Source organism: Bombus terrestris, chromosome 8 (assembly GCF_910591885.1).
Source record: "Bombus terrestris chromosome 8, iyBomTerr1.2, whole genome shotgun sequence".
Lineage (NCBI taxonomy): Eukaryota > Metazoa > Arthropoda > Insecta > Hymenoptera > Apidae > Bombus > Bombus terrestris.
The window spans coordinates 1,351,479-1,375,362 of NC_063276.1; the positions used below are offsets into that span (position 1 = coordinate 1,351,479).

The 23,884-nt window shown below is 36.6% G+C and overlaps 3 protein-coding genes across 7 annotated transcripts in view; 2 read left to right on the forward strand and 1 right to left on the reverse strand.

Annotated features, from left to right (window-relative positions):
* Positions 1-18,642, forward strand: LOC100651447 (tachykinins). Of its 4 annotated transcripts, none has more exons than XR_007224970.1 (8): positions 2-144; positions 227-438; positions 15,745-15,937; positions 16,180-16,368; positions 16,793-17,044; positions 17,185-17,404; positions 17,478-17,700; positions 17,779-18,642. XR_007224970.1 is itself a non-coding variant. In XM_048408150.1 (7 exons), exons 3-7 carry the CDS (start codon positions 15,746-15,748, stop codon positions 17,639-17,641), a joined length of 1,017 nt encoding a protein of 338 aa, XP_048264107.1. In that variant the 5' UTR covers positions 1-144; positions 227-438; position 15,745; the 3' UTR covers positions 17,642-17,701. The 4 variants fall into 4 exon arrangements, 1 of the variants encoding a protein (XP_048264107.1); XR_007224971.1 differs by having other exon boundaries at positions 227-431; XM_048408150.1 differs by lacking the exon at positions 17,779-18,642 and having other exon boundaries at positions 1-144; positions 17,478-17,701.
* On the reverse strand, positions 18,206-23,389 carry LOC100651685. Of its 2 annotated transcripts, none has more exons than XM_003396979.3 (4): positions 22,880-23,389; positions 20,461-20,904; positions 20,122-20,221; positions 18,206-20,030 (listed from the first exon to the last, which is right to left on the reverse strand). In XM_003396979.3, the coding sequence occupies exons 2-4, from the start codon at positions 20,900-20,902 to the stop codon at positions 19,844-19,846; spliced, it is 729 nt and encodes a 242-aa protein (XP_003397027.2). In that variant the 5' UTR covers positions 20,903-20,904; positions 22,880-23,389; the 3' UTR covers positions 18,206-19,843. The 2 variants fall into 2 exon arrangements, with proteins under 2 accessions (XP_003397027.2, XP_012166302.2); XM_012310912.3 differs by having other exon boundaries at positions 20,122-20,206; positions 22,880-23,384.
* The window catches only part of LOC100651569 (COMM domain-containing protein 4), an 11,487-nt gene continuing 6,855 nt past the window's right edge, over positions 19,253-23,884 (forward strand). Inside the window, exon 1 of the mRNA XM_003396978.4 lies at positions 19,253-19,382. The gene's annotated coding sequence lies outside the window, so the exon portion shown is untranslated. The remainder of the gene's footprint in view (positions 19,383-23,884) is intronic.

Sequence of the window (23,884 nt, forward strand, 5' to 3'; positions counted from 1 at the left end):
GAGAGGCTGCGGAAGGAAGAAGAGAAGCAAGTGGAAGAAGAAAAAGTGGAAATGTTTGCCGTTGATAAGGGAGAAGATTCAAGGTGAAAATCGGTGGTTAGCCAAACATTATGTATTCGAGATAGCTACAAGTTTCTCCGAGAGGTATTTGCGATGAAAGGGGTACGGGGTTAGATTTCTATCCCCAATGGTGGTGCAAGCTTCGTTTTCTCATTGGTCCCCGCAGATTCGTGACGTCACTACGCCGGCCTATGTAAAGGTGAAGCACGCGGAGCGTCAGTACATCGTTGTCCGTCACGTCGATCGGGTCTCAACTTTGAATCGCCCTCTGCTCCTCCGAGAGTCGTAAACGAATCTTTAATTCGAGCCAATCGACAACGAAAATCATCGTTATCCCACTGACGACGACATCTTTACGCTCATCTACGAAGGTAACAGGTACACATGAAATTTTTCCACGAGTCGTCAGGTCGATTTTTTTTTGTTTCTATAATTAGAAATAACTACATATATATACACGATACGTATATAACGCTACTATTCTTGTTCTCTTGAATCATTTACGAATCATTAAGCAATCAATATGGTCTCTATAATAATTCCACGCTAAGTCAGCCTCGCGTTTTCGGTAAACTTTAAAGCAGAAATAATACACCGCGTTCGAAACTGCTTCGGGCGATACATGAAATATACAGGGAACGGTATAAGCGTTAACTGTGATCGAATAAAGAATTCAAAACTACATCGAAATATAATGCATTGAAATAATAAATTGAAATATCGTTCTATGATGTACGTGGTGTTAATGGTGTACGCCAAATATGTTTCTCACAGTCAAATCAAGTCTCAATGTTCGCAAACCATCCGAGTTACGTATGTGCTTTCGTTCTCCGGTTAGCACATGCTTTTATAAACGCGTTTTCGTGCATATGTAAATATACATATATTTGTGTACCGTATACGTACAGATATTCGTGAAACAAGAAATAAAGAGCGAAAGGATGGCGAGGAAGAAAGAGAAAGAGGAAGAACGATATTGTTCGCAATTTAGGAATGCTGCGAGATAAAGTAGAAACGTACGGTCGTACACAGCCATAATTATTAAGTCTGTTGAAAACTTCCAACAAATGTTGCTTTAATTAATATTTTACGTGATGAAACACGTGTAACGTAATTAAAGCAACAAATTTACAATAAAATAGCTAAAAAATAAAAGCAGTGGGAACCATTCAATTTGTGTTAAATGTCAGCACTCTTAATGTACTTATATCGTGTATACATATATGAACGATTTTCCGAAGCAACAGGCTTTCAAATAGAACGTACAAATACGACCAACAGCATTCGACGGTAAATTAAAAAATGTTCGAGTTTCATTTCATAAAACATTAACGACAGAAACGATTATTGGTCCGAGTCGACGAAAGTATCGAGCAATAACGAACATATTTGTAACATTGTAAAACTGCGCGTACCGTTATAAGAGCATTTTCCGCGATTTTCTAGCTATTGTTAAACAAACTATTGTATTACCATCGATCGAAGAGGCAGTGACTAAGAGAGTAATTAGTTTCTTGAAAGTACCCATTCCTCGAAACGATAAAGTTGCGAACGATTTTGTTCGATCGAATAGGTATAACGTCTAACAAGTTTCTACATTGTTCCAATTCGTACTTTTCGCGTTATTTTAATCACAATGAAGCTAAAAACAAACCGAACGAATGAAATGTAACTGTCACGAAGATCCTATACAGTGGATAAAGCCACGCTTTAATTTGCCAGTATAGAATTCGCTCGATTGTTTCAAACTCCGTTTAGATTTCTCTATTCGTTGGCACACGGTCGAACGTATCTCTCGAATGTAAATTCATCATCCTGAATTTTACCAAATTTACCATTCGTTTATGAATCCGAATGACAAATTTTGGTCGAGCGTGTTCGTTGCTTTTCAGCATAATATTTCTCGTATCGAAACGCGTATACGCGTTTAATCAACCGATTGCCATATTCAAAACTTTACATTTCGAGTGTACCGTTCTCTTTGTACTTAATCGATCCTCTGAAGCGCACCGATCATTTCAACGCAAAGCGCGCGTACGCTCGAAATTAACTACCGCCATTACTATCGAACATAATTGCAAAAGTTTAATCAGATTTTTAAATTCGATGTGCCAGAGACTCGACGAAATCTTCGTATTGACACATATTTTCCGTGGTAAGCTACGTAAACAGCATAACGATCGTACGACATCGTATTGGTGCTCGACATCTACATTTGTATCATTAGCATCGCAATCAAGAAGAACATTTTATTACGAAGAACACGCGAGTTCCGTAAATACATCCATTTGACTGATTAATGCGCATAATCCGAAGGGGTCTACTTTTCTTAACGTCTACTTACCGCGTTTCAACAATTTAATATTTTCCTCTTATCGACCGCTCTGTTCTTTCGCGGTTCTTTCAATTTCTTCGAGAAACGAATAATCCGCCGTTCTTTTCGTAGAAAGTGCACGTGAGAAGGCACGATTGCGATTAGCTTTATCTCTTCACCGTTCCACGGTCCAATTCTCTCTGTACAATCTTTCAATCTGTCGTTCGTTTTACTTCATCTTCCAGTACCGTATATAAGAAAAGGATATAAAGTGACTTAAGAACGAATCTTATCATTGCCGGATAAAACAGACTTTTTTCGGTTCTCGATTAAGAAAACGCGATTTCTTCTCCTACAAAATTGTTCTCGTACAGCAAGAAAAATTACGGAATTACAAGTTTTCGATTACTTACGCAGTTCTGTTTTGTTTCTTTACACAATTTTCATCGATACATTTGCTTCTTCTTTTCTTCTTACGTTGTGTTTAATGTTCGACTCGTCATGTTTAACGCCGTCATTTGCATATTATCGTATGCATATCAACAGCTATAATACAAGAGTTTCGCATTATGATTACGTGGTGGCATTTTTTGTCGCAAATTCTTTCAAAACTTCGATCATTATTCTTTCGTTATTCCTATCAAAATTTTGCCCATTCACTTTTTTCACGCGAGCAATATGACGAAAGATGAGAAACAGCGATAATATTACATACAGTGTAAAACTGTAAATCTGGAAGAGAAAACCCATCGAAAATGATCTCTTTGTTATATCTATATATATATATCAATGTTATCCGAAACGTTTTTAAGGATGGAGATTTAATTAAAACTTGCACGATACGAATTGCACCTAAATATAACGACGTATATAATTACAAAGTTGCAAGACCTTTACAACGATAAGAACACGTTACTCCATTGTGATCGTTAATATTTTATACTTTTAATTAACTCAATCTGACAAAATAACACAGTTACCAACGTATTTGGAAACGCGTGCTTTAATCAAGCAAATGGTTCCGTTCGTCTAATCATACGTCGACTCGTACTACTCGTCGCTTTCCTCTTCTAAACGAAAACAATTCGCTTACATCACTCGCCAATCTATCAATTCGCGCTTCTCGTTTAAATGATCGTCGCTAATTCGCTTAAGATAGAAACCTCAAATCGTCGAATTCCTTTTATTCTTATACTTCATTACTATCTTCATACTTGATACGTTAAAACGTCGTGTAAATATCTTTCTAACCATTATCATCCGCGTGGTACCTTAAGTATTACTTTTAGAATATAAACGATCAACCCGGAGAGAATTAACCTTGAAAGGATTCTTACACGGAATCAATGTGAGATAAATTTATTGACAGAATGTATTTATTAAATTTATTGACAAACATTTATGACAAAAGTGTGAATATTTGTGTGAAGATAATAGGGTAGTTTATCGTTGAAAATTTGTTTCGAAAGAGGCAAGCATGTGCAAAAGGTAAAACTTAATTCAAAGGGTAGACGATTCTAATCATCGTCAAATTAGGTGTATTCGCGATAAAACGTGGACGCTTGGACGTAACAAAGGGTGTATTGTGATAAACTTCGCAGAATACGTTAAGCAAATAGTAAGACACAGTACGACCGTCATAGGAACAACAATGAATTTCAGAGGAGTTTCGTAGATAAATAAATAGACAGAGAAAGAAGACTTTTCGATTTAGAAGCTTTCGTATTTAACGCAATCGCATCGAAAGGTGTAGAGGAAAAAAGTAGAGGAAAAATTTCCAAGTGCTTGAAACTAGTTCCCTACTCCATTGGAAACTCGTTTGTAATTTACACCGTAAATCGACGATCAACTAGGATCAATGTAGGTATAGTTTCGAAGCTCTTAACTCGTACTATCTGGCTAAACCGAGCATTTTCTCATTGCGGGTTAATCGGTCGCTAATCCGCTCGTAATTGGCTACTTATCGACCATCGCTTAAACGAAGATCGGAAAACAGTATTCGGTGATATTTCCATTTACAAAGTTTACAGAAAAACGTGTAGCACGATGCCTGTGATCTTATAAAATATATGTCTACAACATATACATCAAAGACAAAATATGGTAGAGATAAAATACGGGCGGTTTACGAACTACATTCCGCGTGGACCTGGTTGCTTTCATCGTTCCTTTCATTTGGTTAAACGCAAAGAACTCCGACGCACGCGTTACACAAAGTTTTATTTTTATTCGTTATTAACTATCACTGACAGTTTTGAGTCTAACTTTAATACAAATTATCCGAACAGACAAGGTTAAAAAAATGAAAAATCTGAACGTTGGACTCGCGCGAACGTTCCAGTTAGTTTCATTTATCCTCGTTTATCGTTACGGGTGCGGAGATTCAAAGAAGACGTAGTTTAGCGTTGATTTTCCTTTCAATTTGTAAGAATTTTCTCCAGCAACGTATTCCTTCGTACAAATTTTTCCGCTATTCTTGCATGTAACTACTAAATTTTCCACTCGTTTCTTTATGACTTTTGCGGAAAAAATTGACTTTCCGTTTACTTAACTCGCCCAGAACGAAAACTGAAAACATTCTTTTTTCAATCGCACCATTGTGTTAAATTGTGCGAACGAAATGAAACGTAAAAGCTCCGACAACCTTCTAACTTTGGAACTTTTTACCAAGATCGAAACATTTTAGTAAGAGAATTGTTATTTCTACAGAACGTTCCCAACCATAAATGAAAAGAATTCATTTCGTCGCTTATTTATTTACGTAGCGCGATTATTGCATCGTGGAACCATCCAAGTTTCGATTTTCATACTTTGGTCACAGATTTCTAGATCGCTTTCAAAACGCCGTTTAAAATTGAACGAATACGATCCGAGGCTTTTAACCTGTAACTGTTACTTTGCGGGCAAACAAAACACGAGCACCCACTCGTGTCAAGAAAAAAGTTATCGCAGAATGACCGATAACTTTCAATTAAAACATCGTGAAACACAGCACGTGTTTCGCAATGACTTGCAAGATAGAAACGCGTATATGACAGTTATTTAGTGAGTATATATCTCGCATATGTATACGTATGTCATACGACAAGTATATATATTCGTACACATATAGGCAAAAAAGAAGAAAGAAAAAGATTTAGACATCTTCTGGCAAATTTATTCTTCTCAAATACGTCGGATATCATTTATATTCCGATTCTGATTCCCCTGTGTCCTTTTACATTTGTCCACGTCACACAGCCAGCAAGGATTATCGATAGGACAATCTGCAACACCACCATCTATCGTCCCTCTTACCTGTCGCAATTTTTTATCTGCACTTTGACAGACGCAACTGTACCGTGGCGAACTTCATCGTGATAACAGTACGAAGGCAGATGTACGATAATCGTCTGGTTTCTTGATCGTCCAAAAGTTTAAAGAACAGAAACGTTATAATTATAGGATGGTGAAAAGGCGATTCGTTGAGAACACGTGTAAGACCGAGCACGAAACTACGATGCACGCTACAACGATAAATCACAAGTTTTCCTAGTAACTTATTCCTCAAAAGGGAAAAGAGATTTGATGATAACTCTGACAAGGTTATTTATGTTTCTCAACTTTAGTACAATGCCCGAAGGCGTTTTTGTTACGAAGATTTGTCAATTATTCTCAATGAAATTAGTCCGCTATCGTTCGGAATAAAATAGAGTTCCACTTTGCGTACAAGCTAATCTTGTCCATCGCCTTAATTCGTTAATATTCCATTATACGCATACGTACTATACGTATATACGTCTGTATACATAAGTACGAGCGACACTATGAAAAACATATCTACAGGTGGTGTATCTACAAGTGGATACGCATATTTCACGCACTAAGTAGTTCCTTTTCTTTCGCCTAGTCTTTCCAAAATTTATCTCAAACGTGATAGGATGTTGAGGCGAGGTTCGTTCTCGATAATAATGAACAGCGGTTTAATTTTCAACGCAATAGACGATCGCGCTTTGAAATCATAGAGTTCTATGGTATCGTATGGTACAGGATAACGCGATACAATAGTGGCATCCGAATGCCAAATAACGAAGATCTTTTACACTCTGTCCATAATATTTTTTGTCGAAGAAAATACACGACAGCTTCTCAAATGGCAGGCTGATCAATTCCACTTTTCCTTCCCTCGTTCTTCTTGCACAAGTAAACGATTACGTTGAATTTCCGAAAAAGAAGGAAATATTTGTGTTCAGAAGGTAGCATAAGCGACTGGGAATTCCAATGCGAATTTCAAAAATGCTATTTTAAGAACCCCATCGCTTTTCTCTACTTCCCAATTTATAACGTTGATCGATGATCACGTTTTTGGTGACTATGGCTTCTCATCTCTAAGCATACGTAATGTACTGATTTTCGTACTCTAGGCTTTCGTATTTTCATAAAACGTGCAAGAAGAAGATTCTACGCGACCTCGATGAAATTATGCGAAACTGCAGGAAAACTTTAGTCGTACGACGATCAAAAATATAGCATGGCCTGTCGTCTGAATTGAAGTCTCTTTTATTTTTAGATAGAACCGTAAACTGTGCGATCGTTACGAAAGACGATGCGCGACAATCTACTCTGATTAATAATTAATATCCCGCGTAATTACCAGGAATGGCAGAAATGAATCGAATCGGCGGTAAGTGAAGCTTGTCGACGCTCGTATATCACATGGCACTTGTCGATATACATTCGATATACACGCATACATTCGTATACGTGTGTATGCTTCTAATAGCGGCAATAATCTCGCGGCTTCTCCGAACGGATAAATATCGGACGATTCAAAACTGTAAAATTGCTATGACACAAGACGCGAGCAAACACGCAATATCAAACTTTCATATATTCAGCTTTCATCGATCGTCGTCTCATCACAATGCACACACCGCGTCGCGTTTCCCACGTTTACGTGGCCAAATACTTTTTAGACTCTTCTTGTATAATGGTCTGTTAATTAAAAATTTGCGTTGAGATTTCATCGGAATGAGAATCGCTCTAAGGAAAAAAGAAAAGAAAGAAAGACGATCGACGTTAAAATATTTCTATAGAAGAGGATCTTCGAATAGAAAGGAAAATTAAAATAATAAAATATGTACTATCTGACTAAATGTAAAACATGTATAAAGAAAAATTTACGATTAAAGAAATTCGACGCTCGTGTGATATGACGACACAAAATTTCATCGAAGAAAACAATCTTTTTAGAATAAGAAGAATAGGTCTTCAGAGAGGAAAGAGAATTAATGAAAATGATCGAAGAAAGAGATAATCGTTGTTTCTATGCAATCGAATTAATTATAGGACGTTTTTAAAAAATGCCTTCATCTTACTCCCATTCACCTTTGTCTCATTAGACTAAAGGGATTAAAGGTTTGCGATTGAAGGACCTCGAGACGCGCGTAATGTTAGAAAATGTAATTCGTTTAAGAAAAAGTTAGAAAATTTCTTCTCCAAGGCAAGAAACGTAATTAACGACGGCAGTAATCAATGAAAACGCGTACAAATTAGGTTTCCGTAAAGAATTGATAAGAAATCGAAGAACGTCGAACAGTATTATACAGGACATTTATCGACAATTTAACTAAGAGTCCTCGGAAACGAGATCAAGTTTTTAGGTGAAATTGCGGCATTCGTGCTTACTCGCGGTTACCTTTAAAAGGTTCTAAATTGCGTACGCGTGAGCGTGCTTAAGGGCGCCTCGTACGTTTATTAATCGACGATGAATATTGAACAAACACCTGTTCTCGTTCGAGTTCGGGGAACCGTATTCTCACGCATCCATCTTCCCACCGCTATTTCTCCGTTTATTCTGCTTCGACATTCGTTTAACTGTATTTCGTCTATTAAAGTAAATGGTTATCTCGGCAAATAAACGACGAAACACGGGAAAGGCAAGGAAAGGTAACTGAAGGGAAGAGAAGAGATCGTGAGATCAAATTGTAAAGCTCGCTCGTGTAATTACTCTGGTAATCGTTCGAGCCTCGAAGGAGAATAAGTTATCGAGTACTTGGTTACTTTACAGTAGAAGAAACATAATTTAACAAACACCGGAGCTAGTGGTCGCGACGATTTTGCAATTTAGCGTGCAATTTGTCGTTTATTCGATTAGCTTGCTTGCTTCCTCCAGCAGACGTTACTTTCGTGGGGTGGAACGTTGCCAGGCTGGTGGTAACAGTAACGACAGCATCGTTTTCCAACTCTCGACTCCAGTATGAGATCGAAGTCGCATCGTTAGCAAAATATGGGTTGCAAAGTATAAGCGATGCTTCCTTGCTATCCACGCGGATGATTGGAAACGAGCAAAGAAGGAAAGGGAGAGAAAGTAAGAGAGAGAGAGAGAGAGAGCTCTCCGCGTTTCTGTATCCGTTCTACTTATATAGAAACTTTCTCGAAATATTATCTTGTATTATACCTGTTACTTGCTTTCGCTTACAGCATCCTTCATTTGTACTGCTTCGTTCTAATAATTTCATGAAATAACGTACCATGCTTAATCGCAGTTGCGAAGATGATTATATCTATCCAAGCGTCTGTTAGAAAAGCTTGTTAAGCTTCTGCCTTTCTGACATCGTAATGAAATTTAACACTCGCACTTTCTTTATACTGCGTACTTTCTTGGGTCTCTGTACGAGGAAGGTGAACAGAAACTACAAAAATCAATTTATTACAACCATCTTTTCCGTTCCTCTCAGATACATCCATGTTTTTTTCGCACTTTCTTTTGAAGACGATTTTCCTCTGCAAGAGCTTTCGTCGATGGAATTCGACCGTGTTCAACCTCGGACAGCAACAGGTTGCAAGGCATACAATCTTATATACAATATGTATAGGTAGTTGAAAAGTTTCGCTGGTCGCAGAATCGCGAATCAATTTGACAACTAAGAAACGAAGAAACGTCCCGATAATAAAAGTTTCGATGAATCTTGCTTCGAAAAGTAGCTCGCTAGAACGCTACAAATCGTTTTCACCGAAAATCGTAGCAATCTTATTTCCGAGCTTCGTATCGATTATTTTATGATAATTCTTCGATAAATAGCCCTTCGTTATCATTCGGTTGTCTACCATCGACGCTATCTTCTAGCTCTGTTCGCTACCATTTTATACCCGGATATCTTCTATCTATCCGTTTATAAAAAAAGAAGTAGAAGAAGACATTGTTTTCATAACACTAAATATTCTTTTCTCAGATTCCATTGCTCATTGAGAACTCTCAATGTGCTAGTAAATTTCAAATTCTTCGTGAATCCTCGATTCCTTACACCTACGATGTATGGTTCTTCCTTTCGTTTCTAGCGTTGGCTGGGAAACGGCGTTGTTGAAGAGTTGAAAACGTTTCGCCCGCAACGCGACTATTCTTCTCTGAATCAAGATCGTCCTTGCTTGTTTTACGCGACCATTGGATATGCCTTGAACGATGCTCGAAACAACCAAAGGTATCGACGTTTTCCGAACAAAACCAATACTCAGACCTATGTATATATCACTTGCATCGCTCGTCCTTTTTCTGCTCCGCCTTCGCAGAAGCGGCCGAACAATTTTCTGCCTCGTCGAGTGTTTATCTGTTTGCATGGTACCTCTTCTTTTTCCTCTTGCTCCTCCTCCATATTCCTTTTTCTTTTTCTTCTGCTTTTCCGCCGGTGTTCTCCGATCGCAACGCATTTGCACATTGTTTTCGCAACTTACAAAATGTTTATCTTTTCTTTCGTTAACTTCCCCGAACCTCTTTCGAACCAAGAACCTTTTCAACTTTCTAGCTTTGTGTTCTCTCCGAGGACAACCAATTTTATTCTCCTGAGAAAACAATACGATTTATTATAAATATTTATATCGCGACGATCGATGTTATTTACATTTCGAACATTGCTACGTGACTAAGACTAAGACCGACATTACAGCTATATAAAGTCGATGTTTCTATCGCAAGTCATCCTTTCCTAATCCTTCTTCCTTTTAATAATCGACGCCCTTTTTCTTCCCTCAAACCTTTAAATAATTTCTTCGATAAAAATACATCGAAATATCTTCGGATTGTTTGAACCGTCTTTTATCAGAAATAGATGAGAAAGTGGACAGTTCGATGCGAAAATAATAAACAGGTCGCAGAGGGTATCTATCAAACAATCTTTTCCACTTTTCATCAATTAACCGCACGAATGTAATTTCTACTCTTGGTAGCTTTCGTTCTTAAACTTGATAATTTTTTATTTAATTGTCGTAGGTTGTGAAAATGTCTCAATAACGCCCATGATCATTGAAATTGCAAATATTGCGAGTTTTTTTACATAAGTTGGTCCTTTCACGTACGTTTCTCGTTAGACTAGTTTAAAAAAGCAGTTGTATTGGCCTTCGAACAAAATCACAACTACGAAACAAGAAGACAAAGATCTGCGTTCTCTTCAAAAAAGAAAAAGGAATGAAAATCCCCGTAAAACTTTTTTCATAAAACTTACATTTATTTCATCCCTTACTGTACTTTCCTGTTCGTAAGTCAGACGATCCAACGAGGACTTCGTGCAATTTTCTTTCGATCTTACGCACCATATGCCAACCGTGTTAACGGTTCTGCTATCGATCTCTCGTAGAAATCTATCGAGCTCCGTAAATATTTTAACAAACCATTTTTTGCGATCTTCTTGCCACTTGCGCAAATTGCGCCTTTGCAATTTTTCATTTGCATTACGGACAAATCTCTCTAATTATTCCCGATCGTTGAAACGGTAGCACGCGTACGCGTGACCGTCATGGTTTGATTTAACAACGAAGAATATTCAACGCATTTCCGAACAACTGCCCGATCGAGCTTTTCAACGAAAGTAATTTAATTTATACGTTTCTGGTACAGAAATTAATTAAATTTTATTCGCCGATCGTTGTCCTAAATTTAAATAAACGAATACTAGGTTATATGTAACACGATGTTGATATGTAAATCGATTCTGTCGTATGGAGACGTTCGAGAATTTAGTTAAACTTCGTTTCATCGACAATCGGTAAGATTGTGGCCTTTTAGGTTAAAAGAATTGACTGGATTCCAAAGAATTAACAATGAGTTGAGCATTGAGTTTCATCGTTCAGCGATGAGCAAAAGATAGAAATTTCCCGATCACGCCTATAAATACATAATAAATAATACAACGAAAACGTGAAATCTGACAGATAAAAGAAGATCATCGTACAATTTACGATGAAACATGCCAGATATTCGTTCGAGAAATCATTTCATCGACTACGCTATTGAAAGAATCAGCGACTTGAAAGAAGATTTTCAAAGATTCATCGAAACACGTTCCATCGAAATAGCAACGATGCTTACAATTTGCGGTCTCTTTTACTGGATCCAACAATACGTGTCTACGTAAATGAATTGCAAGTACCAGACCTATAAAACCATATTACGACACGTGCACAATTTTATCTCTATTTTATGAGTGATTTCTCAACCACGACCTTTCCCTGGTAATCATTCATAATTTCTTTCCTGCTACAATGACAACCGTTTTTCCTTTTTCCAGTTTCTCTCCGATACTTGGTCCAGAGAAGGGAAGAGGGTTTTTCTCCCCTTTATTTATCGTGATCGGTGCTGTTTTTCTAGCAAACAGCTGAGTTTTAACGCGAAACCTTTAGAACGTTCGTTCGACTCGAACAACTCTGTTCTCGATGCAAATAATCGAAGCACAAGCCGAACAAATTACCTCGAAACGCAACACACGCAACCACGCGATCCTTTACGAAATATGCGGATGCTTATTACGCGTTGGCCGATCTTTACTTTTCTCTCGAAATCAGGTTATAAGGGGATGGCGATGAAGATAATTTTATTTGTATCATTTATGTTTTTTAATTTCATGTAACTCGGAATAAAGCGAAGGAACTAACGATTCTGTCTAATAACCAACTCGTTTCGTAGGAATCTGTTCGTCGATACTTGGAAAGGTCATTGGAAATTAATATCTTTTTTTCTTTTTTACTTCCGATGTCCAATTAGTAGGTTTTCATTGAAGCAAATTATTAATACAATCGTTACGGTATGTGTAGTAGAGATTGCGGCTACGTTAGGAAAAACACGTGCGGATCTCCGTTGCGTATGCAGCTATTTTCAAATCAGATGAAATCAGGGATTTGATACAAAGGTTTCTATAAGCGTTCGAACACTTTCATGGGCCACTGTATGTTGAGAAGTAAATAACGTCCGTATATTTGTCTCTCGTGTTGGTCAGAGGAAACCGCGTAACGTTAAAGTTAAGTTTAAGGGTAAACTATTGGTTAGGGTGAAGATAGAAGTATAAGCGAAGGTAAAGGCAAAGGTAAAGATAAGAGTAAATGTAAAGGTCATTCTTGGCTCTCTCGTGACGTTGCGACAATGATACCGTGAAGAACCTAACGCAAAGATTGATTACCACGGAACAAAAGACCAATGATTCGAATCCGTTTCGTATTGGTTTCCACGTGTTTTTCTATCTTTCCCCCATCCTTTTTCCTACTTTTTTCTTTTTTAATCCTTTGTGCACATACACGGATGCACGCGTGCACGCAGATACACGTACTTACATACGCCTACCTCTCGATCTCATCCGATCGCGTTCCGTCCCCATTCAACTTCAGTGCGCAGCTGTAGATTGCAACGTTACTTACCGTACAGTGAACGTAGCTATTTTTATTTCACCTTCGTTGAAAAAAAATCATCCCCGTATGTAGCTACTCAGTCGAAATAATGTATCATACTTGAACTTAAACGCAGCCACAACGATTCATTTGGAATCTTCTCTTTTTCTTTTTTTTTTTCGTCTTTTGAGCTTAGAATCGTTTTCGTAATTAAACATCATATACCAAGACGAGAAATATCATATACCAAGTACAGAATAAAATAATTGAAGCGGCGTAATGCTCGTCAAACAGAGTACAATGCTCTGGATGAAAGAATTTTGAACGAAAGTACAAATTAGTATGCAACGGTTGCTCGTAAGAAAATGATCTCATCGAATATCGGATTGTGTCTCAAATAAAAGTTTGTTGGTCGCGGATCATTGATTTTGAGAGAAAATATGGAATACAAAGACGGCTTGTTTCCAACGATTACACGAGTGACCGACCCGTGAAGAAGAGCCGGGGCTTAGCGTAGAATCTATACGACATCACCTGAAGCAACGATGCTACTCCCTTGTCTTCCCCGAATACCCGCCAATCTATCCTTCCTCTCCCTTTCTATCGGTCACTTTATCGAGTCGGGAAATCATCGCTCCGTTTACTCTACGTCAACCAACGAGCTGACCTCGACGGTCACCCACGGTTCTATTCGTTAACGCGGATCATTTGCCGATCAGTTTCAAATTCTTCGTCAATTTAACTCTGCCCTGTCCAAAAGAAAGTTTTAAACGAGCTACCGTGTATGTTCAAATTTATCGATTCATCGCGACTAAATGGTAAATTGTACTTACGGTAAGCTTAGCTTTGCGTAGAAGCTTAAAAATCTTCGCTCGATCTGTTTACTTATTCGCTAGACAACGGATGTTCACGCATTTATGAAAGATTTGTGAAAGATTAAGAGACGTGTGTAATATGCAGAATTATACGAAACATTCGAAGTAAAGTGATCGATATAATATTCAAAGGATGGAAAGAATGCAGTGTAAGGCTCTAACTCGCCATTCTTGCGAAGATAATCAAAACGGCGGAGTTGGTAATTCGTCACGATCTTAAGAGATCAGAAACAAACTTTTGTTTAAAAAAAATTGTCCCCTGAAACTTTTCATTCGCGAGAGATTACCTCATTTAAACGTAAAGAATCGGACGGAGGCTGTTGCGGCGTCACAAAGTTAAACGAAATGAAACCATAAATTTCAAATACGAACGGACGATGATGAGAGAAACCACGAGAGCAATGAGGCGCTACTACGAGATGCGATGTCGAGAGGCGTTTTAATCAAGCTATACGATCCGACACCGGTTTACCGCATCGTTTAAATTTACAAAGCGATATCCGTGGTCCCACTATCCACTACCGATCGACGAAAGACGATGATACGCTCGTTAATGTACATTACGCGATTATTTGGCTATTTATCGAGTTCGTAACGTTTTTGACCGTCGAGAAACGTCGAATAGAATTGTTCCACATATGCCGATGTCCTGATTAATAAATGGCCTCTTGTATTCGGTCGTTTGTGTTATTAACATTTTGCTGACCGCTACCGGTTCGACAGCATACGCACGTCCGACCGGCAGCTCAGACTCTGTTTCCGTTTAGATTCTCCAATACCGTCTTTCTCGTTCATCGCGAACGGTAAGTTTCTCAAATTGGTATAAAACTGTGGGAACTTACAAAGCAACGCAACTGAGCAATGTGCCTTAGTACTACATAACAAATTACTATTCAAATAATGAGAAAGATTGTCGACGACAGAAAGCCGATTAATCGGCTATCGGTCGATAAAATGTCAAGTTACCTACAAAGATCCTCGGGTTTTTCATCAAAAATTATTCTGTCTTTTACCACTCTTCTTATATTCTTCTACCTCGTACCAACTTTCTAGAAACTATTCTTATTTCGTTTCGACGTTCTCTCTCTCTCGTTCTGAAAAATTGAAAAACGTATTTTAAACAGGCAAACGTATATCTATGGGTTTTAAAATATACAAGGGAGGCGAGGTGTCAAGCAATAATATGCGTAAAAGTTACGGCAAGAAAGGAATTGCGTTGCTTTATTTCTCATCTAGTATTCATAAAACATCCGTTTACTAAGACACAATCAAGGTAATAGACGATAAAACGTACACGACGCCCTTTTGATGAAAGAAGCGACGATATTTGAAATTCAAACGCAGAGTCCTGTAAATTACTTTACGTCGATACCGTAGTTGACAACGATAAGAGTCGGTATGAGCGGATTCGTACGAATTTTAAAATATGTAGAATAGACGAACAGCTGTCTGTCGATCTGAATTGCCGCAAAATATCATTTCATTCTTGACACGTAGACATAGGCCGGCCTACCCAATACCGATGACGTTGTCAATCAAATAACTGACCATTCTTCGTGCATTTGTCGTGGACTTTATTTACGAATTAATAATCTCGGTCTTTTACGTGTATTGTCCATATATATGTATACGGGAATGTGTATGCCGCGCGATAAGATAAACTGAGTAAAATTCCATTACTTAAACCATAGCTTCGTGGGAGAAATATCCTGGTATACGAGCCAGGACAACGAACGATAAAAGTGCCTTGCCGAGAATATCCCATGCTTCGATGAGAAAAAGTTGAATTAAAAGTATGCGTAATTTATAAAATAAAACAAAGAACTCGGGGTAACAGATTAATAACGACGATCTAATCCTTTACAGAATGATCATCCCTTCGACGTTTTTGTTAATGGTATCCGTCACATTCGCGATCGCCGAAGAGTCCATGTCAGAAAATGTTCTCTCCGACAAACGTGCCGTTATGGGATTTCAAGGAATGCGCGGGAAAAAGAATTTTGACTCTTTGGATTCGGAGGACTTTGGAATTTTGAAACGTGCGATCATGGGCTTCCAGGTAAAGCATCTAAAATCATTTATGAAATAGTTGTTATTTGTATAATATTATATTATTCCTTTTGCATTATTATGTTATTCATTCGAGAATTATTATTTTATAACATTATTATTTATACAATATTATTATTTGACCACTCGGTAGAAATCTTATATAGTTGCTGTAATTACCTATTCGTTTAGCGTGCACATCTTTCAGCAATTTATTGACATTATGCATAATGCGTGGTTGCGCGTGTACAGGGAATGCGTGGAAAGAAAAACTCGATAATCGCTGACGTTGAAAATCAACTTTTCCCCGAGGAGACTAATAAGCGTGCGCCGATGGGTTTTCAAGGCATGAGAGGCAAGAAAGCTTCGTTAGATGACGAATACTACAAACGTGCACCGATGGGATTTCAAGGAATGAGAGGCAAGAAATCTCTCGAGGAGGTAAGCAAACAGTGAACCTGGAATTTCGAAGATCATTTGAAGAGTGTGACGCGAGGCAAAGAAATATTACTTTTTACTCGTTTGCATCGATTTATTTCTCCTTCCTTCTTTTTCCCCTTTTTACGCCTGTAACGTCTTTCAATAGTCCTTAACAAATGGAAAAGAAACAAATTCAACGCGCTCTTTAAACTACGCTCTTGGGAAACGATAGAATTTACAACGATGAAACTTAAGAATTTACGCCACCATTGCATACGCTGCATAGTTACTTCGGTAAATGGTAAAAGCTCCGTTTCTATTGTAAACCAAGAGCCTACCTTGCGAAAGAAATAAAAGCGTTGAAAGAAGTAATAGAATAAGAATAATCTTTGTTTCCTTGTCCGAATATTATGATTATACCTATATACGTTTTCTATACGCGCAGATCTTAGATGAAATTAAAAAGACTACCACGAGATTCCAAGATCCAAGAAGCAAAGACATGTACGTGATCGATTATCCAGAAGATTATGAAAAGAGAATATTATCGATGGAAGGATATCCAAATATTTTCGATAAGGAAGGCGAATTCTTGTGGGAGAAGAGAGCTCCAATGGGATTCCACGGGATGAGGGGCAAAAAATTAATTCTTGATCCGTGGCAAGATCTTGATAAACAAGACGTTATGGAGTTTCAGGTGAGTAAAGTATGTAAAGTATTTCCCAATGCTTTGTGTGCAATATAAACGAAAGAAATTGCGCTGTATATGAGCATTGTGCACATTATGTATTCGTATTAAATAGTGCGAATGTTAAAAGATCTAGTGAAACTTTTCAGGGGCTGCAACGTAGGAAGGATACGTTCGATGATTATTTAGATTATTCGATGAATCCGTCAGATTACGAGAAAAGGGCTGCGGATTTTCAAGATATAGAAAGCGGTAGCGATTCGTTTAAAAGAGCTCGCATGGGTTTTCATGGGATGAGAGGTAAAAGAAACGTTGAGGAGATTTACGGATCTAATTCGAGCCCTACGCAAACGACGATCGGTTATCAAGGTATTTATATAAATTATATAACGTTGAAGAAGATTACGATCGAATAAAATACGGATTGTGGTACTTCAAACAGGCGTAAACAACCGGGGAAACAATCTCGCTGTGTACGAAATTGAAAAGCGATCACCCTTCAGATATCTTGGAGTCAGAGGAAAGAAGAATCCACGATGGGAATTCCGAGGAAAATTCGTAGGGGTGAGGGGCAAAAAAGCGTCGTCTTTGCAATCTGTCTATTAATGTATTTCAGTAAAGAAACATCGAAAGGAGTATGAATGAAGATTCGTGAATGTTATTAGGTAACTCGATGAACTTATTACAATTGTAGGTAATATTGTGAATAAAGTTTTACTTTTTATCGACGTTTCTTATTTTAGGTAATTAGCAGTAATAGCACTGGTTTTGTTGATGACAACAATGGCAACACAACAACAATAATCACTGTGTAATGCTAGTCTTTTTGTTTAAACGTGTATTAGACTGTATCGCTTGATAGGTATACCTAAGGATAGGGGAAGACAACGCGGTACTATCAGCGGTATTATCAGCAGACTGTCCTCGTTATTGTCATTGCGTTCCATGCGTACATCGTGAAAGAATACGTTGTCTTCTCCCCTCAAGATTTTAGTTTCAACGACATATCCGTACACCGCCAATGTACATATATACGTAAACCTCGAGCGTATTACAGAGCGCGTTCCTATTTCTTATATTTTGAAAAGGACTTAAAAGACGTCACTCTCCCTCTTTCTCTTTAGTTGCTAATTTATTCTTACCGTTACCTTTTTAATTTTGATACAAAAAGATAATTTATTTTTTACATTCTCGAGACTGTTATGTCGACTTAGGAAAAACTTAAAACGGACATAAATAATATAGAAGTAGATAGAAGATTCTATTTTTCTTGGAAAAAGAAATCATCGATATATATGTATACAGATATTTTACGCTTCAACCACCAAATAAAATTAAATATACTTTAAGTTCATTCCTTTCTCGGAATACAATGTGATTGTTATGACTATACAACACAATATTTTTATACTATCGATGCCTCACCTCCTTTCATGTTTTATCACATGAACGATATTTGTTAAACACAGCTTGTTTGCAAATAAGTTTTAGAATACGTAATCGTTTAGTATTCTACCCAATGATGAAGACCTATCTATGTTGTGATTTGTAAGTGTGAAACAAGTCTCTGGCAATTTAAAAAAGAGAATAAATATCTATATAAGTTATTTGATTTACTTGTTTAATTTGAACTACACGATATAATAGTTGCTACATCAATTACTGGAAGAACGATGAAAATAATGCACCTATATATACATATATTGTTTATTATTTCACAGAAGGAAAGTCTATATCTATGTGTCTACATCTAAGGACAAATACATATAAATAAAAACACTACATTATATTAATTCAACAAGTGCTGATATTGGCACAAACTTATAATTGACAGGAAAATATTCTATTTTAACAAATATGTCTATTTTTCTGTGTCGGAAGTTTTATATGTTTAAAAACTTTATTATCAAAACACCTTTTTATATGGAACCAAAAGTAACAACTTTCTTTTCGTAAAGATTAATGACTTTCATACAATGATAATAAAATACATCGAAGAATTAACTTTAAGCCGGTAACGCGTTAGAGGTTAGGCGATTGCAATAGACAATTCTACGATATTTACTAATGTACAAATACAAATATCACGAATTATCCAAATTCGCGTTTATTTTTATCTGTAACAAAAACGAAATAAAATTCTATTCGATTTAAAATTAACCTAAACTATCACAGAATCACAACCAAATGAAGCTGTCGCTGTATTTTCTTAAGGTTGGCTAACCTGTATTGTTATCGTGTGCAATGGTACGGTCGTACCGTCATACGGTATGCAATGTACGAAGTGATCAATTTCTAACCTATACATGCGGATCTGTCACTCTTGAAGCATAAATTCCAATTGTTGGTAAGTAATGTCCACGATAAAACCAATTAAAATTTTAACGAAAATATTTAATAAGTTACTAATATAAATATGCATATATGCATAATATACATATGCATCAGTCTTGAAATAAATGTAGAATAAATGTCAAAATAATACGTGTGCTATATAAAATAAACATAGAATAAACATAACATAGAATCCGCAAGGGAATTCTGATTAAACAGATATTTATTCATAATGCTATATAACACATATGTGTACATATATCACTTGACGTATTTCGCATCCAAAATTCGAATGTTACAGATATTAAAGAACTTATTTATTCCCAATCTCCTGCACAATTTGATCAGATAAATGTGTTCCAAACAGAAGATACGACTGTACAAAGTAGAATAGAATTCAACGCGCCAAACTGCTTTACAAATTTTATGACGTTCTATGAATTTATCTAATCGGATAGAATAATCAGTGTGCGATTAATTATGTTTTCTGAAAGGAGAAAAGTTTCTCTCGGCTTTTATAGAATCGACCGGTACCGTGAAATATTCATTTCCAAAACGAAAGGTATATGTTTTTAAACTTCTTTTCCCATGCCATGGACCCCACGCTCTGGGTTTCTTATATTGTTCGTTTTGCTCCGTTTTCTTCTCAATTTCACTGCAACTAATGAGATTATATTATCAAAATAAATGAAGAATGAAAACTGTTGAAGACAATTTATCATTGACATTTTAAAAAAATTTTAATTACGAACCAATGTTTTTTGGTGCAGGTGTTACATATAGAAGATAACCAATTCTTCATTTCGATCGAGAGTTTTTCGTCGCCAAGTTTTCTTCCTGCAATGAGTTCATCTTTGAAACAAAGGAAATTAATTACAGTCTGTGATTTTCTAATTTTATTAATTTAGGATTCTATTCTGTAATTCGAGCTTGTTTGCGAATGCAACGATAGCTAGATAGCGTACAACATGATCCAATTACGATTTTGATTCGCGTAGTGTGATGTATTCAAAACTAATGCAAACAGTATCGAGTCATTTTGGATTTCTGAAAGCGAACGTTTTGAACGTGCATCTTATTTTATAACTTACCTTCTGCCATCAGGTGGAGGTTATGAGGATCTCTCGTTAATGCTAAAATTGAATCTCGATTGTTCACTTTCCCTGCTCTTTTTCCACCCCAACTATTAAAAGGCGTCCACTCGACACTTTCTGTTATTCTTTTAACATTGCTAAATTCATTCGTAGGTGTGTCTCGATCGTACCAATCGTGTGTAAGTTTCGTTCGTTTCCCTTGTGAGTCGACTTTCGATCGAGAATACTCTTTTGCTCGTTTACCACTCCAAGGGTCGAACGATGTCTTTTTCCACACTTTCCATATATCGTTTCCAGGTCTGTCGGTATAATTATCGGTCAGTACATCATTGCTTTCGTTTTCCAGGTCCATTATGTCCGGTAGGACTATATCGTCGATTTCTGAATTTGCGAGAATCGCGCGTATCAAAAGAGAAACTATAGGGAACACCAACCACATGCCTAAAACAAATTAATTTAGTCGAAATAACAGACGATAGATACAAATGAACGTTTTAGAATATAATTTTCTTTATTTCTTCGACATTCCCTTCGCTCCTGGTACAAAATATAAAAAATACATATTTTCAACCTTTTTTGGGAAACAACTAAGCAATTAACAGAAATTGACATTTAAGATATGAGATTTATAGTATTACATTTGCGCGAATCTTTTTTCAGCTACACTGTTGAAAGGTTAAACAACTATCCGATTAATTAATAAACCCAAAATAGAATAAAAACGGATAACAGAAAGCTCGATTAAGTACGTATGTAGTACGAGATGTAGCGCATACACGTACACGCTTAAATGTGCTTCGTATTTAGCATTCTTCGCTATATCACATAATATAATTGCGAAGAGTACGAAAAGAGATGAATGTCGGATATGGGAAACATACGTGAGCATTGTCATTTGCTTTTATACGCAAACAAATATTGAGAGGGAACAGAATAATAATGCTTAATTTTCATCAAATATAATGCACTAAATTTTATACGATAAAATTGCAAACTGCCGGAATCGCGTTTCATTTCTAACTTTGTTAACTGACAATGCATACACATTACGATTTCATAGTAGGATCAAATCGTTTCTGAGAAAAACCATGAAAAGAGGCTAAACCTTCCATTTGTTGGATCTAAATATGCATGTGTAATGTAAAAGTAAATACTATATTAACTGCATGAAATCTTTATGAAGAAGTATAATTCTTATATACAGAAGCACGTTGCCTCCCTCAATTCCCTCTAAAAATAATCTACTAATTGTACGTTCCTATTAAAGTCGCATTACTTTCATCCTTGCGAAATAGTCGGATTTACATTATACGCGCATTTCATATACTTTCTTAAATATGTGCAAACACAGCAGATAAATTTAACGTGGAATATCTGATTTGATAATTTCTCCTTTATATTTTCATCATTTCTTTCGTGTTATCTTCGGTCATCGAGCAAAATTAAAATAAATCCGATATTTTGAAAGTAATTTTTAGAGTATCTTTATATTTATTATCAGAGCCCTGTATGAACTATGAAAGAACGTTTAATTTAATAGAATACGGAAAAGTACGTATACATATTCATATATTTCTCTTATTATATATTATATATCTATTTTTTATTATATTTTATTATATTTATTATGTTTTGTGTTATATATAGTTGAAGGATGTGTTGCATCAAGTGGAAGCAACAGTGCATTTTCGTTAAAACTTGTTAAAACAATTAACAAGCACTTTCAAACCTGTCATCGGCTTATTCTTTTTCACAAACCATTTACGTCCTGCGATATCATATTTGAAAGAAACCTTTTTCTATCGAAATATTCATTTTTAGATCTTTTCGGTTTTCCCTCCTTTTTTTTAACAAACCTTCGTTACATTAAATGTCAGAAATAGAGAAACTATGTTTTCGACTTAATTTAATTTTCCTATGTCCTGCCATTCGAAGCAAAATACGTGTCAGATCAGATTTTCAGAAAATATTCGTATCTGTCAGACCGTATCTATCAATTTAGAATAATTTTAGATGAGAAAAGTACATGTCAAAGGATCTAGACATTCTCTCTTCTTACGCGTACTAAACGCACTTCCCTATAATACACAATATGCAACAAATTAAATATATCGACGAATCAACGTTAATTTCTGTAACCCCTCCGTTACCGTCTTCGATGATCTAACAAATGAAAGCTTCAAAAAAAGACAAAATGTTTCATCGGCTAATACGTTAAATAAAACCAGTCTTCTCTTACTTAAATAAAAATATTTTTACATCACTATAGTTTAGATAAACTCGTTATATCTTCTTCTTGATAATTTTAATTCACTCTTAGAGTTTTATCGTTTAGTAACGAAGAGATTAATAATATTGGTGAGAAGGATCAATTAGCGAACCTTTTTAATTTATCACGTTAAGAGCTCCCGCTTACCTCTTACACTGGTATCGTATTTCACTGTTGAAATCTATCCGCAGTTTCTGTTTCGAAAACTAATTCTTCACTTAATGGGATGTTACGATTACGAAAAATCGTCTCACCACCGTTCCTTTTCGTCCTATGCAAATATATTGTACAGTACGCGCGACACTTGCGAGCTCTGCTAAAATAAGATGTACAGTGACTAGTAACGATACGCGCGGCTCTTCTTATACCCGCCACGTGCTTCCGCAGCGCACTCTCCTTGCTTCGGAAGAGCAACCCCAATTTTTAACCGCCCTTTTCATCCATGCTGCTATTATTGCTCACGTTTAATACTTCTCTCTCTCCCCCTCTTTCTCTTTCTATTTCGCTACTGTACGTTGATTTCTATTTACGTTATTGCATAAATCCATCTTCTAGGAAAAAAACAAGAGAAACTAGAAACGAAAGGGGGCAGGAAAAGGAGCGGAATGATGTTGCAAATTGTTATATCGTCGATGATAACGAACGTAAAACTTTGCCTTTCTTGGCCTATTATTCTTTTGTTAGATCGAGCGACGTTGTTTAGTTCAAGTTTTAACTTGTCGTAATATATTATTTTATCGTAGAATAATTGGTTATCAGAGGTCTTCGCCAGAGTTGCCTACATTCGTCAAGTAATATCGTATTCCGCTGAAATTAGCTTTACCTTATCTTTCGTTTGTGAATTAAAACAGACGATCGCTGTTAATCATCGTTCAATAATTTATTTCTATAATACGCGATGAAACACATTAAGATAACGAGACTACTATTGACGCTCGACCAAAGTCTATACGTTTGCGCGCCTTTGGAAAGCGCGAACAGCAGGGAAATCCGTCGAATTTTTCTCGAATACAGGCCCGTAATTCAAGGAAACGAGGCAACGGTGTTAAACGCTTGTCTTTTGCTTTGTAAAGTACGGTGACATTTTGCGAATACAATGACAAAGTGAATATGCGAGAAGAGACGGAGGTAGCATATGTGCGTATCGGTTAA

Coding starts and splice junctions, on each gene's coding strand:
- LOC100651447 (XM_048408150.1), top strand. CDS start 15,746: ATGATCATCCCTTCGACGTTTTTGTTAATGGTATCCGTCACATTCGCG. Junction 15,938..16,179: donor GTGCGATCATGGGCTTCCAG/GTAAAGCATCTA, acceptor GCGCGTGTACAG/GGAATGCGTGGAAAGAAAAA. Junction 17,045..17,184: donor AAGACGTTATGGAGTTTCAG/GTGAGTAAAGTA, acceptor GAAACTTTTCAG/GGGCTGCAACGTAGGAAGGA.
- LOC100651685 (XM_003396979.3), bottom strand. CDS start 20,902: ATGTGGTTGGTGTTCCCTATAGTTTCTCTTTTGATACGCGCGATTCTC. Junction 20,222..20,460: donor CCTCCACCTGATGGCAGAAG/GTAAGTTATAAA, acceptor TTTGTTTCAAAG/ATGAACTCATTGCAGGAAGA. Junction 20,031..20,121: donor ACCTGCACCAAAAAACATTG/GTTCGTAATTAA, acceptor TAATCTCATTAG/TTGCAGTGAAATTGAGAAGA.